Source organism: Carcharodon carcharias, chromosome 12, assembly GCF_017639515.1.
Source record: "Carcharodon carcharias isolate sCarCar2 chromosome 12, sCarCar2.pri, whole genome shotgun sequence".
NCBI lineage: Eukaryota > Metazoa > Chordata > Chondrichthyes > Lamniformes > Lamnidae > Carcharodon > Carcharodon carcharias.
In genome coordinates, this window is record NC_054478.1 from 17,645,474 (window position 1) to 17,662,140 (window position 16,667).

Genomic DNA, 16,667 nt, shown 5'->3' on the forward strand with positions numbered 1-16,667 from the left:
TTGAGCAAAAGAGTATTTGAAGGCCAGCTTCTCAAACCCGTCACGAAGGTCATGGTTCACTGGGCAGCAGTGATCGCTGTGATCCTAAATGCTTCAGAGACATGGATGACCTACAGTGGCCGACACAAAGCACTGGTGAGCTACCATCAAAAGTGCCTTCACAAGATCCTCCAAATCCAGTGACAAGAAAGGTGGTCCAACAGCAGCGTCCTCTCCCAAGATGACTTGACCAGCATCGAGGTGCAAATCCGTATCCAGTGCAGTACTAACTGAGTGCTGCACCGTCAGAAATTCCATCTTTCTGGAATCTATTATTAAGGAAGCTATAGCAGGACACTTAAAAAATCTCAATGCAATCAGGCAGAGTCAACATGGTTTTGTGAAAGGGAAATCGTGTTTGACTAAAGGGGAACCAGTGGATGTGCTGCACTTAGATTTCCAGAAGGCATTTGACAAGGTGCCACATCAAAGGTTACTACACAAAATAAGAGCTCACGGTGTTACAGTTAACATATCAGCATCGATAGAGGATTGCTTAGCTAACAGGAAACAGTAGGCGTAAATGGATCACTTTCAGGTTGGCAAGATGTAATGAGTGGAGTGCAACAGGGATAAGTACTGGGACCTCAACTATTTACAATTTATATCAATAACTGGGGACCAAAGGTGTGGTTGCTAAATTTGCTGATGACACAAAGATAGGTAGCAAAGTAAGTTTTCGAGAGGATGTAAAGAGAATGCAAAGGGATACAGACAGGTTAAGGGAGTCAGCAAAAAAAAAAGATGGAGTATAATGTGGAAAAATGTGAACTTGTTCACTTTGGCAGGAAGAATTAAAAAAAAAAGCCAGTATATTATTTAAACAGAGAGAGATTGCAGAACTCTGAGGTACAGAGGGATCTGGGTGTCCTGGTACACGTATCAGCAAAAGTTAGTAAGCAGGTACAGCAAGTGATTAGGAAGGCAAATGGAACCTTGTCATTTATTGTAAGCGGCATGGAATATATAAGAGTGGGGTTGTTTTGCTACAATCGTACAGGGTGTTGGTGAGACCACATCTGGAGAACTGGGTACAGTTTTGTTCTCCTTATTTAAGAAAGCATATAGTTACGTTAGAGGCAGCGGAGAGAAGATTCACTTGACTGATTCCTGGGATGAGGGGGATTATCCTATGAGGAAAGGTTGGACAGGTTGGGCCTGTATCCATTGGAGTTTAGAAGAATGACAGGTGAACCTTTAGTGAAACATATAAGATCCTGAGGGGGCTTCACAGGGTTAATGTTGAGAGGATGTTTCCTCTTATGGGGGAGCCTACAACTAAGGGCACAGTTTAAAAATAAGGGATCTCCCATTCAAGATGGAGATGATGAGAAACCTTTTCTGAGGGTCAGGAATCAGTGGAATTCTCTTCCCCAGAGATCAGTGGAGGCTGGGTCATTGAATATTTTTAAGGCTGAGTTGGATGGATTATTGACTAACAAGGGAGTCAACGGGTATAGGGGGGTAGACAGCAATGTAGAGTTAAGGCCACAGTCAGATCAGCCATGATCTTATCAAATGAGTGGAGCAGGCTTGAGGGGCCAAATGGCCTACTCCTGCTCCTATCTCTGATCTGTGTATATTTGGGATGAGATGTTAAGCTGAGGCCCTGTTTCGCCCCCCTGGATCTCAGCGAGCCCACGGCCGCTATTCTGAAGAGCAGGTGAGTTCTCCCTGGTGTCCTGGTCAATATTTATCCCATCATAAAAACCGATTGTTTGCTCATTATCAAGTTGCAGTTTGTCGGAGCTTGCTGCGTGCAAATTGACTGCTACATTTCCTACCTTACGAGAGTGACCGCACTCCAAAAGTGGGCTGTGAAGTGCTTTGGGACATCCAGAGGTCGCTACAGAAATGCAGATCTGTTCTTGTTGTGGGTGAATCTGTCCTTGCATGAAGATCTACAACCTACAAATACTCCCCCACACCCTGGCAGCTAAAATTAGTCTCACGTGGGCTCTTTGCTTTTTTCTACATCGTATTAGTAATACTTTCTATGAGATACGTACGCGGTTGTCTCTGTCAGTTAGGAACCAAATAAAATCTGCTTGTTTCGAGGCAGCCTCCCAGTGATATTTGAGGTGATTTATACAGTGTTTTTATTTGAAGAGAGAGAGAGAATCTCTTTTGAATAGATTTCATTAATAAAAGTTTGAAACCAATTGCACCAAACTCAGACACTCTTTGAGAAGATAACGTTCTGGAATCTACCATTTGCAGCAGAGTATGAGACACAGGGTAGAATTTTCCATGCCTGCTGACGCTGAGTGTGTTGGGTGGTGTGAGCGGACAATATGGCGAGAAGGGCAAAAATTGTTTGTGATCACCCGCTCAGCCCTTCGATGGCCGGCCACTTTCTCCGCTGTCGGAAATTGGGAACCTCGCATCTGCCCACTGGAATCGTCCCCTGGCTGACTCCTTGAGGAGGAGGGGAAGCTGGAGTGAGATCCAGATGCCCTGCATCCCCCTCACACACACACACACACACACACACACACACAGTGTTGGAGGCCAGCTATGGCCTCAGCGATGGACTTCAGCTCGCACAGTACAGGAGCAATGTCCTGGACCAAGGTCTCCATAGTGGCTGCTATCCTACTAGTGTTGACCTCCGTGTCATCATGCCAACACACAATCAGCTCAGCCTGAAGGCGGACGGACTCCTCCATCGTGCCTTGCAATCTGAGGAGTGCAGTGGACATCCCTTCCTGTTGTTCCTGAGCTTGCCTTTGCAGCTCCAGCAACTGTGACGTGACCGAGTCTGGAGGCTCCTCATCTGACTCGGACTCAGCAAACCTCTGGCCTCCGGCAGTCCTCCGAGTGCTGGACACCACGGTTGTCCCTGCCACCACCTGTTGTGGATCAGACAGTGCGATGTGCTCACTAGATTGTGACCCCAAGGCTACTGTAGAGCTAGGTCCCACTAGGTCCTGCTGAGGTGTGTGTGTCTCCGCTGGTGGATGGTGTGGGTGAGCACTGTGATGGGTCTTCAATCAGGGTTCCTTCAGGGTCCTCTCCAGAGGATTCTTCGGGGCTTGATTGGAATCCCTGGGTTGTGGACTCTGTCAGCTGTTCCCCAGATGTTCTTTCAGGAGCAAGGGGAGATAATTAGTGCCTGGCAGTGGCCTGTGAAACTGGACACATTAGTCACAGAATGGTTGTCTGATGGATATTGCACTGCTGGATCCTCACTTGGTAGAGCATCACCACCATCACCATCAGCACAAGAATGGTTCAGATTGTCGCCGGCCAGCTGGATGGCTCTATTTTCAAAGTCCGTGAGGGCCTTGATTTCAGGCATTCCTCCACCGGTCTGCGGCCCCTCCCTCTTGTTGTGTGCCAGCTTGTCCTGCATGAATAGCGACAGCAGAGTGTAAGCAGGGTGCCTGCCAGGCCAGATAGGTATGTCTGGCCTGTGTGGGTGGTGAGTGGTCCTCGCCCTGTCCATGGGACCAATGATGGTGTGTGTGAGAGTGTGCATGGTGATGTCCCTTGAACTGGCAGTGAGTGAGGGTCCTGTGGGTGTGTGATGGGTTTGAGAGTGTGAGAGATGAAAGTGATGAGAAGAGTGACTGACCCTGGGGGAACGGAGGAGATCATTCATCCTCTTTAGGCGCTGGGTGGCTGGCCTCTTTTGCAGGACGTTGGCACTGCCAGTGCCTTCCAAGCTGCAATGGTGATTTGCTGAGTCCGAGTCAGGTGATGAGCCTCTGGACTCGGTCACGTCACAGTTGCTGGAGCTGCAAAGGCAAGCTCGGGAACAACAGGAAGGGATGTCCGCTGCACTCGTCAGATTGCAAGGCACGATGGAGGAGTCCGTCCGCCTTCAGGCTGAGCTGATTGTGTGTTGGCGTGATGACACGGAGGTCAACACTAGTAGGTTAGCAGCCACTATGGAGACCTTGGTCCAGGACATTGCTCCTGTACTGTGTGGCCAGAGCGGGGGTAGAGGACATCACTGCGAGCCTCCACACCGTCCAAAAGGTGCTCGAGGGATGCGTCATTAACCTGGGGAGGGGCTGAAGTCATCTTGCCTTTCGGGGCCATGTCTTCACTGCAGCAGCCCTGGGCTGGAAGCAGGGAGTGGTGCCCGGCGTGAGGAAGTGGCGAGGTGCTGGTGTGGCAGGTGGATGGAAGCTCACCCACCATCGAAACGGCGTGTTCCCCGGGAATGCACAGTTCATGAGGTGGGACTGGAGCCATACGACACAAAAAGCCGCCATTGTGGCCAGCGGGTAAAACCTTGTTTTCCCCACCCACTGCTGCACAGTGCAAATCTGGGACCATTCCACCAATTATATCGCGAGTCAAACGTTGCTTTAATGTTAGATTGTGTCTGTGTGTGTGTGTCTGTGTGTGTGTGTGTATCTGTTTGTGTGTGTGTGTATCTGTTTGTGTGTGTGTGTCTGTGTGTGTGTCTGTGTGTGTGTCTGTGTGTGTGTGTCTGTGTGTGTGTGTCTGTGTATCTGTGTATCTGTGTGTCTGTGTGTATCTGTTTCTGTGTGTGTGTCTGTGTGTGTGTGTCTGTGTATCTGTGTGTCTGTGTATCTGTGTGTCTGTGTGTGTGTGTGTCTGTGTGTGTGTGTCTGTGTGTGTGTGTCTGTGTGTGTGTCTGTGTGTGTGTGTGTCTGTGTGTGTGTGTGTCTGTGTGTGTGTGTGTGTCTGTGTGTGTGTGTCTGTGTCTGTGTCTGTGTGTGTGCGTGTGTGTGTCTGTGTGTCTGTGTGTCTGTGTGTGTGTCTGTCTGTCTGTGTGTCTGTGTGTGTCTGTGTGTGTGTGTGTGTGTGTGTGTGTGCGTGTGTGCGTGTGTGCGTGTGTGCGTGTGTGCGTGTGTGCGTGTGTGCGTGTGTGCGTGCGTGCGTGTGTGTGTGTGTTTCACCGAAATAAAGTTTGACTCTATTTTTGTTTCCATCCCATTTCTCTTTCTCTCCCACCCCCACTCATTCCTCCCCACCCCACCCACCTCGCAATCGTCTCCTCACTCACCATGATCTGATTCCTGGGGTTTTGACATCCACCCCCCCAACCCTCCGGCACCTCGCGCAAATTGTCATCCTCCCCCCTCCGCCCCATTTTCAGTTGGCACCAAGTGGCTGTTCGACTGTGAGGGCATTGTCTTTGTGTGATGTCTGCAACTCCGTCTTCCCCACTGTGGGGGAGGGGAGGAGGATGGTGTCGCCAACTAGTGAACTCCGGAAGCTTCTGTGGCTGATTTTCATTCCTCCCCCCCCCCCCGCCTCCCCTGCTCACCCCGCTATACACTCTGTCCGGTTCCTTCCCTGGGCGTTAGGCTTGTTCTCATCATGTGAATGACCAACAACAGCACTTGCATTTGTCTAACACCTCCCACTTAGTAAAACGTCCCCTGATGCTTTCCGTCTGAAAGACAAGCGACATGAGGAGGCGGCGTCAAGAGGTGATCAGAAGCTTTAAGGTTTTAACGAGTGTCTTTAGCGAGGTGGAGAGGTTTGAGGGAATTCCAGAGCTTGAAGCCCAGGCAGCTGAAGGCACGGCCGCCAATGATGGAGTGATTAAAATCGGGGCTACTAAAGGGGACAGAATTGGAGGAGCTTGGAGATTTGAGCGGGTTGTGAGATCGGAAGAGGTTACCGCGATAGGGAGGGGCGAGGCCATGGAGAAATTTGAACACTAGGATGCAAATTTAAAAATGACTTAATTGAGATGTACAAAATTGAGGGGCCTAGATAGGGTTAAACTGGAAAGACTTGTTTTCCCCTAGCTGAGGGGTCAATTACCAGGGGACATAGCTTTAAGGTGATTGGTAGAAGGGTTAGAGGGGACAAGAGGAAAACCTTTCTCACCCAGGGGGTGGTGGGCGTCTGGAATTCACGGACTAAGTTGGTGGTTGAAGCTAAAACACTCAAATCATTTAAAAAGGTACCTGGATCTACACCTGATGTGCTGTAACCTGCAAGGCCACAGACCAGGTGCTGGTAAATGGGATTAAGATGAACGGCTTGTTCTATTTTTCTCTTTTTTTGGCCAGCGCAGACACGATGGGTTGAATGGCCTCTTTCTGCACCATAACTTGTCTATGCTGGTACAGAACTTGAACATTGCTGAAAGGAGAGGCAAGTTGCTGCAGCTTTTTACCTTGCACTCCTCAGGACAAATGCAAAAGTGCCAAATTTCAAAGGATCACGACAGTGTAGGCGACACCGTAGTACAAATGGTTGTGAACCTTTGAAATTTGAAGTTCTTGCATTTGTCCTGATAAGTGCAAGATGAAAGGCTTTGGCAACATGTTTCTGTTTCTCGTGAAATTTAAAAATTGAGGCTTTCCTCGAGCTGGGAGCCAAGGTAGTCAGTGAGCTTGGGTTGATGGGCGAATGGGACTTGCTACAAGTTAGGATGTGGGGGCATCAGAGACATCTGAAGTAGATGGTTGGTGAAAGTTGAAGCACTGGATTAATGTTTAAAGAGAAAAGGGCGTTGTAATGGGCTGATCGCCTTCATCAAGAGTGAGACAAAATGGGCTGAATAGTGGGTTAAGGAAGATAGTAACAGATTTCAAGAGGATGTAGACTGGTGCAGTAGGCAGACACCTGGTAGATGAAATAATGCAGAGAGGTGTGAAGTGATTGCATTTTAGCAGGGAGATGGAGGAGTGACAACATAAACTGAATTGTACTATTTTTGGAAAGAACGATCATGCATTTTTCTAGTGTCCCTCACAATCTCGAGACATCCCAAAGTGGTTTGTAGCTAATTAAGTGTATTTTTTTTTGTTTAAGCGTAGTCATTATTAGAACATAGGGAACATGGCAGCCAATATGCACACTGCAAGCTCCCACCAGCAGCAGCGTGATAATGATTAGATAACGTGTTTTAGGCTTTGGTTGAGGAGCGAACATTGGCCAGGACATTGGGCAGGACTCCCCTGTTTTTCTAAATAACGTAAGAAATGTTATGCGAAAGGCAGCACCTCCGATGCTGCAGCACCCTCTCAGTACTGCACCGGGAGCCTGTGCGTGCTCGAGTCTCTACGATGGGACTTGAAACCACGGCCCTCCTGACTCGGAGGTGACAGTGCTGGACACTGAGCCATGACCGACAGCCAACCAGCTCAGGAGACAAATCCTGAGGGATCGTGTAAACAAAATCTTTAAAGTTGTTAAAAGCTGGTAGAGTGAGAGAGAAACTCTTGGCTTGAAAAATAGAAGCAGAGTACCAAAGGGAGGAAGTCCAGCTAAACCTTTCTAAAACACTGTGTTAGGCCCCAGCTAGAATACTGTGTTCTGTTCTGGGCCCTACGCTTTGGAAGGGTGTTCCAAAGGCCAAGGAATTGGAGAGGAGATTTACCAGAATGGTACCAAGGATGAGAAACTTCAGTTCTGTGGAGAGGTTGGAGAAGCTGGGATTGTTTCCCCTTAGAGCAGAGAAGGTTAGGTGATTTAATTGAGGCGTTCAAAATCCAAGGGGCTTCAAGTGGCAGTAGGGTCAGTAACCAAAGGACACAGATTTAAGACAACTGGCAAAAGAACCAGAGGTTGGTTGAGAATCTTTTTATTTAAACACAGCAAGTTGTTGTGATCTGGAACCTGCTGCCTGAAAGGGCAGTGGAAGCAGATTGAATAACTTGCAAACGGGAATTGAAATATATGCTTGAAAGGGGTATAATTTGCAAGGTTGTTGGGGGTGGGAAGGGGTTGAAAGGCCTAGTTGGATAGCTCTTACAAAGAGCTGCCACAGGTATGATGGGCCAAGTGGTCTCCCTGTGCTGTGTGATTCAAATGGCTCATCCCAGGCCATCTTGTAGAATGTAGGTTGGTCTGTGGTTAATCTGGGGAGCAGGATGCAGGGCTGTGCATTGAAGCTGTTAGCCTGTGAGTGGGCTGGTGTAACAGTATGTCTGGGAAATTTATAGCAGCGTTGACATCGTCAGTGACGTCTGATTCGGGCCCAGTTTTATGCAGTGCAGAAACCCATCTGAGTGTGGTGGAATGTCATCCTTTTCAATCTTGCGTAAAGCTTACATAAGATATTTCTCTCTGCCTCTACTGTGGGAGTTTGTGGAGCTCTAGTCCAGTTTAAAAAGCGGAGCCTCCAAGGTGATGAGTTCTGATATTACCCGAGCTACGTGCAATTGGCAATCGAGACAAATGGGTTTACAGGGTCGATATGTGGCTCAGAGTGTGGTGTAGGAAGCAGGAGTTTCAAATAGGACACAAGCACCAGTGCTGGGGAAAGGGAGAGCTGTCCCATTGGGATGGATCACACCTGAGCAGCGCCCTGATAAATCATGAGATTGCATAGAAACATGTCGTTCAGCCCAACCAGTCCATGCTGTCCCTTATGCTCCACTTGAGTCTCCTCCCATCTTTCCTCATCAGTGGGGAGACTGGTGTAGAGGCACTGTCACAGGACCAGTAATCCAGAGGCCCAGGCTTATTGCACTGGGGACATGGCTTCAGATCCCATCATGGTAGCTGGTGGAAGTTAACTTCCGTTAATTAAATTTTTAAAAACCTGGAAGAAAAAAGCTAGTCAACCAAGAAGCCATTGTCAATTGTCATTAAAAACCCATCTGGTTCACTCATATCCTTTTTACCTGGTCTGGCCTACATGTGACTCCAGACCCACAGTAATGCGGTTGACCCTTAACTGCCCCCTGAAATGGCCTAGCAAGCCACTTATTTCGAGGGCAATTAGGGATGGGAAACAAACGCTGGCCTTGCCAGTGACCTCCATGTCCCGTAATAGAACGAATAAAAAAAAATCTATCGGTATATCCTTCTATTCCTTTTTCCCTCCATGTTTATCTAGCTTCTCCTTAAATGCCTCTGTGCCATTCACCTTAACCACCTCCTATCTAAAGAGTTGAACTTGCTACTGCAGCAAGCGGTAGAGGTGAATAACATAAACGTATTTAAGGGGGAAGCTGGATAAACACAATGAGGGAGAAAGAAATAGAGGGAGGTGTTGATCAGGTGAGATGAAGCAGGTTGAGGCTTGTGTGAAGCATCAGCTCCTACCTCGGCCGGTTGGGTTCTGTGCTATACACTCCGTGTAAACAAAATGGGAGTGAGTGAGCGAGTTAGGATCTGAAGTCGTGAAAATCCATAATGAGTTTAGGGAAGCTGCTCTAGTCAAAAATATTTAGACAGTTCAGTGTAGGAATGAAAAAGGATTCTTTAATTCTTCCATGGGGTGTGGGCATCGCTGGCAAGGCCAGCATTTGTTGCCCATCCCTAATTACCCATGAACTAAATGGCTCACTCGGGGTAACTAGTGAACCAGGTGGATTTCTACAACATCGCAATGATAGCTGTGGTGGTCACCATGACTGAAACTAGCTTTATATTCCAGATTTGTGAATTAAGTTTCAGCGCCTGCCAGGGTGGGATTTGAACCCTTGCCCGCAGGGCATTAGCTGGGCCCCTGGGATACTTGTCAAGTGGCATTGCCACTATGCCACTGACTTCCCAGGTTGGTGGCGAGTAGCAGTTCGAGAGGTGGGTGGGATTGACCTCTGCTGCCAAGCTGGTAGGGTTCTGATATCCAGATGTTGGTGTTGTGAAGGGTCTCCACAGCCTTTGGGTGTTGGAAGAGTCAACTCTTTTTAAAAAAAAAAATATTCATTCTTTGGATATGGGCACCGCTGGCAAGGTTGACATTTATTGCCCCATCCCTAATTGCCCTCGAAGGTGATAGTGGGCCTTTGACCCCAGGTGTTGGCAGGAGTACCTGCCCATCTCCTTGGCCCTCCCCCATCTGGTCATGGACCAGCCACCCCCCCACCCCCCCACCCCCCTCCACCCCCCCCCCCCTTCACTGCCTCCAGGTGAGGAAAGTCTGACTGCAGCCCTCTGCCCCATTCCAGCGCTCCCCCCATCCGACCCTGCCCTTCCGCACGGTCAGTCAGCACTAGCAGAGTGTGGGGAGAAAGAACAAACCCCACTTCATAGCAACAGAAGGAGGCCATTCAGCCCCTCGAGCCAGCCCCGCCATTCAGTCTGATCGCGATTGATTCCTATCTGAACTCCATTTTACCAGCCAAGGTCCCTCGTGTGAAAAAATTCTCTCAATCTCCATTTTGAGATTTTCAATTGACCTCCAGCCTCAGCAGCTTTTTGGAGAGAGAATTCCAGATTTGCGCTGAAGGTGTACGCACCTGCTCTATGCAACTAGGCCTCCTGGTTTAACCCTTTCAGCCCCTGTATCATTCTAGTGAATCTGCAGCATATCTCCTTCCAAGGCCAACACGCCTTTCCTGAGATGTGGTGTCCAGACCTGAACCCAGCGCTCCCAATACCAACTGGAACTTTGATAATTACAGCGGCAGAACTTCCAAAGCACTGGATTTTTTTTTTTCTCTCTCTCTTTAATCACAGGATGTGGGGCTTTGCTGGAAAGGCCAGCGTTTGTTGCCCTTCCCTAATTGCCCTTGAACTGAGTGGGTCTGTGCTGTGGGTCTGGACAGATGTAAGGATGGCTGATTTTCTCCCCTGAAAGGGCATTAGTGAACCGGACGGGGTTTTTAACAACCATTGATAGTTGCCATGGTCACCACACCTGAGACCAGCTCTCAATTCCAGATTTATTAATTGAATTTAAATTACACCAGCATTAGTCTGGGCCCCTGACATTAGTGACATTACCACTAAGCCACCACCTCTTGATGGCTGTTTAAGCACATTTACTAATGAAGCCATTGTTGTAGGAAATGTGGTAGCCAATTTTTGGACAACGCGCTCCCATATATACAATGTGATAATGACCAGGTAACCTGTTAGTGATGTTGGTTGAGGGGAAAAAAAATATTTTTTATTCATTCACAGGATGTGGGCTTCGCTGGCTGGGCCAGTATTTATTGCCCATCCCTAATTGCCCTTGAGGTGGTGGTGGTCAGCTGTCACCTTAAACTGCCACAGCCCACGTTGGTGCCGGAAACAAAGGGGAACTTGTTTGAAATCCTGGCTGTGGGATCTTTCGCACCCAGTGGGCAGGTGCCTCATGTGAAAGACGGCACCGCTGACAGGGCAGCGCCACCTCAGTACTGCGCCGGGAGTGCCAGTCGGGAGTTTGTGCTCAAGTCTCTGGAGCAGTGAGTGAAGGCGGGAGGCATCTGGGATCGGAAAGGAGTGAGAGCGAGTCTCTCATCCTTAAGTTGGCTTTAGTCTGTAACAGGTCGCTGCGTAATCCCCTGTGTTCCGCTCCCACAGAGTCAGCTGCTCAGAGGATAGCCGTGGAGCTGGGCAAGTACGGCATCGATCTCCGAGACCTCAGCGACCAGCAGCTTAACGGCGTGTCGACGGCAATCCTTCAGCTCATGAAGGCGGCCAGCCAGCCTGACCCAGGTAGGGCTGATGGGAGGGCGAGGAACCCAACCGGACCCGGCGTCCCTGGAGGTGGGGGTGGTTGAGAGAAGTGGGGGGGGTGGTGGCCGGAGGAGGGTGTTTGGTGTGGGGGGGTTGGGGGGGGGGGGTGGGCAGGCTAAGTTGGGGAGTTTGAGGAGATGGCAGTGATGTAACCTGGAACGTTGTGGTTGTAATATATAGGAACAGTAATTAGTAATCCACTTTTAATGAAACCCTGATTTCATCACAGTGACAGGCACTTAAATATAACGACTGTGTAGAGCAATTCGGATTTCGTGACTTGGAGACAAAGACTCTTCTTGAAAGAAATTACATTTGCATTTTCCTCCCGATTTTTGCAAGCTCAGAATGTTCCAAAGCACTTGACAGGCAGTGAAGTCATTCTTTTAGAGCGTGTTCCCTGTATTATAGTATAAGATTTGTGCACAGCAAGCTCCCACACACACAAAAAAAAAAGCATTGTGATAATGACCAGATAATCTGTTAGTGAAGTTGGTCGAGGGGGAAAAAATTGGGAACCGGAGTGCAAGGGTGTGCTCCTCGTTTGAATTGGTGGCTGTGGGATCTTTTGCACCCGCCCGAGATGTCTCCTCTGAAAGACGGCACCTCTGACAATGCGGTGCTCCCTCGGTGCTGCGCTGGGAGTGTCAGTCTAGATCTTGTGCTCAAGTCTCTGGGGCGGTGAAGGTCGGATGTGGGTGTCGCTGGAAAGGCCAGCATTTGTTGCCCTTCCCTAACTGCCCTTGAACTGAGTGGGTCTGGACAGATGTAAGGATGGCAGATTTCCTAAAGGGCATTAGTTGATCAGCGAACAATTGGGTGACATGTCTGCTGTGGCTTAGTGGACAGCGCACTCACCACGGAGTCAGAAGGTTGTGGGTTCAAGCCCCACGCCAGAGACTTGAAAACAAAATTTAGGCTGATCGTCCTTGTGCCGATACTGAGGAAGTGCTGCATTGTTGGTGGTGCCGTTTCTCAGGTGCCCTGTCTGCCCCCTCAAGTGGATGTAAAAGGTCCCACAACCCACTGTTGAGGGAAATCGGGCAAATTCTCCTGGTCATCATCGTCACAATGATTACAAAGTCAGTTGACCATCTTTCTGGTTTTGGGATCTTGCTGTGCGCAAGTTGGATGCTGCATTTCCTACTTGACAACCATTCAAAAGAATTTCATCAGCTGTGTGGTGCTTTGAGACATCCCAATGGCACAAGGTAAATGAGGCTCTTTCTTTAACACTCTCTGGATGATTTGCTATAAAGGATTAAGATGTACATCCTTCTCTTCCAGCTCCGATGGAAAGGGGGAGTCCCATACAGAAGAAGGTGAGATTTGTAAATAAATGCTGCAAGTTGCTTGTTTCCCACCCCCCCCCCCACCCCCCAAACCCCAAAGGCTGAGCGGGGGAATGTATCCCCTGGTTGTGACACCAAAGCAAGAAAGATACAGCAGATAGAATCACGTTTACAGCACAGAAGGAGGCCATTCGGCCCATCGCATCCGTGCCAGCTCCACTCGGAGAGCAACTCAGCCGGTCACAGTCCTGCGTTTTCCTGCGGCTTTGCAGTTGTTTTTTGTTCTGATAATGAGCCAATTCCCTTTTTGAAAGCCAGAATCTGCCTCCAAAATGTTCCGATGGGAGACGGACTGGAAATCCCGGGGCCCAAATCCCACCATGGCAGCTTTGGTAAAAAAGAATTTTAATTTAAAATTAATAATCTGGAATTTTTTTTTTTATATATATATAAAGCTAGTCTCAGTAATGGTGACTATGAAACTATCATTGTTGTAAAAACCCATCTGGTCCACTAATGTCCCTTTAGAGAAGGAAATCTGCTGTCCTTACCTGGTCTGGCCGACATGTGACTCCAGACCCACAGCAATGTGGTTGAATCTTAACTGACCCTCTGAAACAGCCCAGCAAGCCACTCAGTTCAAGGGTAATTAGGGATGGGTAACAAACGCTGGCCTTGCCAGCGACACCCACACATCCCATGGCAGAATAAGTGAGATAAGCACTCTCCGGCAGGGCAATCCCAACCACTTGCTGTGTTTAAAAAGGTCTTTCCTCAAGTTGCCCCTGGTTCTTTTGCTAATTGCCTCTGGTTCTACACCCTTCACAGAAATATGCACCTGTTTCCAAAGTCATGTAGGAACAGGGGACTCTCGAAACTGCCCCACCATTCAATTAGATCATATACGCTTGAAGAGTTTTGATTTTAATCTCTCCGACATTGGCGGCTGTGCCTTCAGCTGCCTGGGCCCTAAGCTCTGGAATTCAGTCCCTAAATATTGCTCCCCCACCTCCCCCCTACCCCCACCCCCGTTTCCTCCTTTAAGACGCTCCTTAAAACCTCCCTCTTTGACCGAGTTCTTAGACGTCTGCCCTCATGGCTGCTTATGTGGCTCGATGTCACTTCTTTAAAAAGTGCCTTGGGGGGCCTATGTTATGGGTGCTATATGAATGCAAGTTGGAGTTATGAATAAAATGGAGGACAGGAAGGGATTTTTATTCTGTAAGTCCGACGTGCAGATCCCTGGGTAGTTATTTTTTGTTCATTGTGTGATTGGTGGGGGTGGGGTGGGGGTGGGGTGGGGGTGGGGTGGGGGTGGGGGTGGGGTGGGGGTGGGGCTGTGAGCAGTGTTTTGGGCCTGTAGTGGAAACTTGGCTAATGAGGAACGCGATGGCTCCCGGTGTTGAATCACTGACCCTAAGAAAATGTCCTTGTGTCTTCGAAGGCCTCCGTGATGGAGGGGACCATGGAGCATCGGAAGGAGGCGGAATCGCGGGAGAGCAGTGAGCCCCAGATCCCGGGCCTGGAGCTCATCCTGTCACCCAGTCCCTCCGGCATCGCGACAGCTGCAGGGAGGAGGGGCGGCGAGGAGGAGGAGGAGGAGGAGGAGGAGGAGGAGGTGGCGGCGGCAGCGGCCATCGTGGCAGGCTCCAGTCCGAGCCAGGCCGCCGGCGGCCCGAGGCTCCAGGGGGCGGCCGTGAAACCGGGCGAGTCACGGGAGGACCTGGAGAACTCCGGGCAACTGCTAGAACACGGCGAAGGCCCAACCCCTGCGACCTCACCCCATAAAGAGGAATACGCCTACATCGTCACCAACAAGAAGTAAGAACCTCATTTATCCATGGACAGTCTGGCCTGTCGATTTCCAGCTCGTCCTTGTGCCCACGACCAGTTTGTGAGCAGAGCTGCTTGTGACCTCCGTATCGCCGTCCCACCCTAGAGTGAAGCAACGCCAAGATCCCTGCCCTAATGGGAAGTAAATGGAACCACTCCAGTGGGCCGCAGGTAACGTTGGTTAAGTTGAGGGGGTGAACGTTGGCCCCGTACTCCAAGCCGAGGCTCCCCGGGCAGAAGCGAGGGAGTGCCGCACTGCCAGAGGTGCCGTCTTGTGGGTCAGACATTAAAACGAGGCCCCCCCAACCCCCCCCTCACTTCGTCTGCCCCCTCAGGTGAATGGGAAAGGATCTCTCGGCCGCTGTTTTGAAAGAGTTCTCCCTAGCCTCCCGGCCCTCCTTAGCCGACACCTCCCAGTTTTACTAGGTAACCGGTTCTCTAGTTATTATTTAGATGTTTGTGAGGGGGTTGCTGTGTGTGAGTTCACGGCCACATTTCCAATGTTCCGACAGTGGCTACACTTCCAAAAACACGTCGTTGCCTGTAAAGTGCTTTAAGAGCTTCCTGAGGTTGTGAAAGAGGTTGCTGTAGAATCTGGACGTGGATGCAGCACTGTAGGAGACCATTCGGCCCAGCGTGTCCATGCTGGCCTTCTGCGTGAACTACTCAGTGAGCCCCGCTCCCCCACCTTTTCCCCATGGCCCCGAAAATATTTTCTCTTCCCGATAGTTATCCCATCCCCTTTTTTTGAAAGCCCCCAGTTGAACCTGCCTCCTCGAAACAGCACGTTCCAGATCCTAACCACTCTCTGTTTTTAAAAAAAAAAATACTCTGATGTTCTTTTGCCAACCACCTTGAACCTGTGTCCTCTCGTTCTTGATCCTTCCACCAATGGGAACAGTTTCTCCCTATCCACTCTGTCCAGGCCCCTCAAGATTTCGAACACCTCGATCAAATCTCCTTTCAACCCTCTCTTCACCTAGAGAAACGGAACCCAGCTTCCCCAGTCCCTCTACATAACGATCCCCATCCCTGGAACCATTCCCCACAATCTTTTCTGCACGCTCTCTCTCTCTCTCTCCAACACCTTCATATCCTTCCCAACGCAATACTCGAGCATTGAAACGCGATCGCACCCACTCTTTTCCACCGCGCCCCTCACCCTGCCATCTCCGGTTCCCCTCCCCCACTCCTCTCTCCCCCACCCACCTCCTTGCTCCCCCTGGTGTGTGTGTGTGTGACAGTACTTGCTCTCAGCGAGAGGGGAAGATTTCAGCCCCCTTGCTAATCTTATTTCTAATAGGGTACTGGGGAAAGAGCAGGGCCTGATTGGCTGGATTTCAGTGGGGCCAACACCACGATGGGCCGAATGGACTTCCCCTTGTGATTTTTTTTTTTTTATGACACGCAGGAGCCTGACCCCCTCTTACCTCACTCATCTGACCACAAGATTGCGCTAGCAGTGTTCCCGTGGTAACCTGTCATGTCTGTTTACACCCCGAACGTGCGCTCACACCACTTTTCCCAGTGTCCCATTCAGCCCTTCCCGCCTGTTCCTCCATTCGACTGGGATCGTGGCTGATCCACATCCTGATTCCACTTACCTTCCCCGGCTCCGTTTATATCCTTATTTCCCTCGCTCCAGCAAAAATCTCTCTGTCTCGGATTTAAAATGATTGAATTAGAATCGACTGCTTTTTGCGGTAGACACTTCCCCACCTCTACCGCTCCCGGTTTGAAGAGATGCCTCCTAACCTGACTCTGATATTTAAGGTTTTGTCCCCTTGTCCCGGGCGCACACTGCCAATGAGAAAAGGGTTTCCCTTCGTCCACCCCTACAGCAACCCTATCAATCCTTTTGGAAATCCTAAAAACAAAATCCCCCTGATGCACGTTGGGTCAGCCGTATTGCATTGATGCACTCTTAAAACCACAGCTGATAAATACCCACTGCTCATGCGATGCCTCCCAGGGCTGAATGTCTGTGTTCACAGGTAAAGAATGGCCGCTTTGGGCAGGGTGGGACTGAAGCCCCAATCAGATTAGGAGACTTTCAAGGTGGGGGAGCACAGAGTGGGGGGGGGGGGGGGGGGGGGGGGGGGGGCGGAATATTGTCGGGAAGCCAATTTGTGCACAGCAAGCTCCCACAAACGTGAATGTGTT

General features: G+C 49.8%; 1 protein-coding gene across 1 annotated transcript in view; it reads left to right on the forward strand.

Moving 5' to 3' along the window:
* The window catches only part of ptprnb (protein tyrosine phosphatase receptor type Nb), a 316,865-nt gene that overhangs the window by 21,114 nt on the left and 279,084 nt on the right, over window positions 1-16,667 (forward strand). The window contains exons 6-8 of the mRNA XM_041201195.1: window positions 11,224-11,358; window positions 12,667-12,701; window positions 14,116-14,492. Coding sequence (XP_041057129.1) covers window positions 11,224-11,358; window positions 12,667-12,701; window positions 14,116-14,492 — 547 coding nt within the window. The remainder of the gene's footprint in view (window positions 1-11,223; window positions 11,359-12,666; window positions 12,702-14,115; window positions 14,493-16,667) is intronic.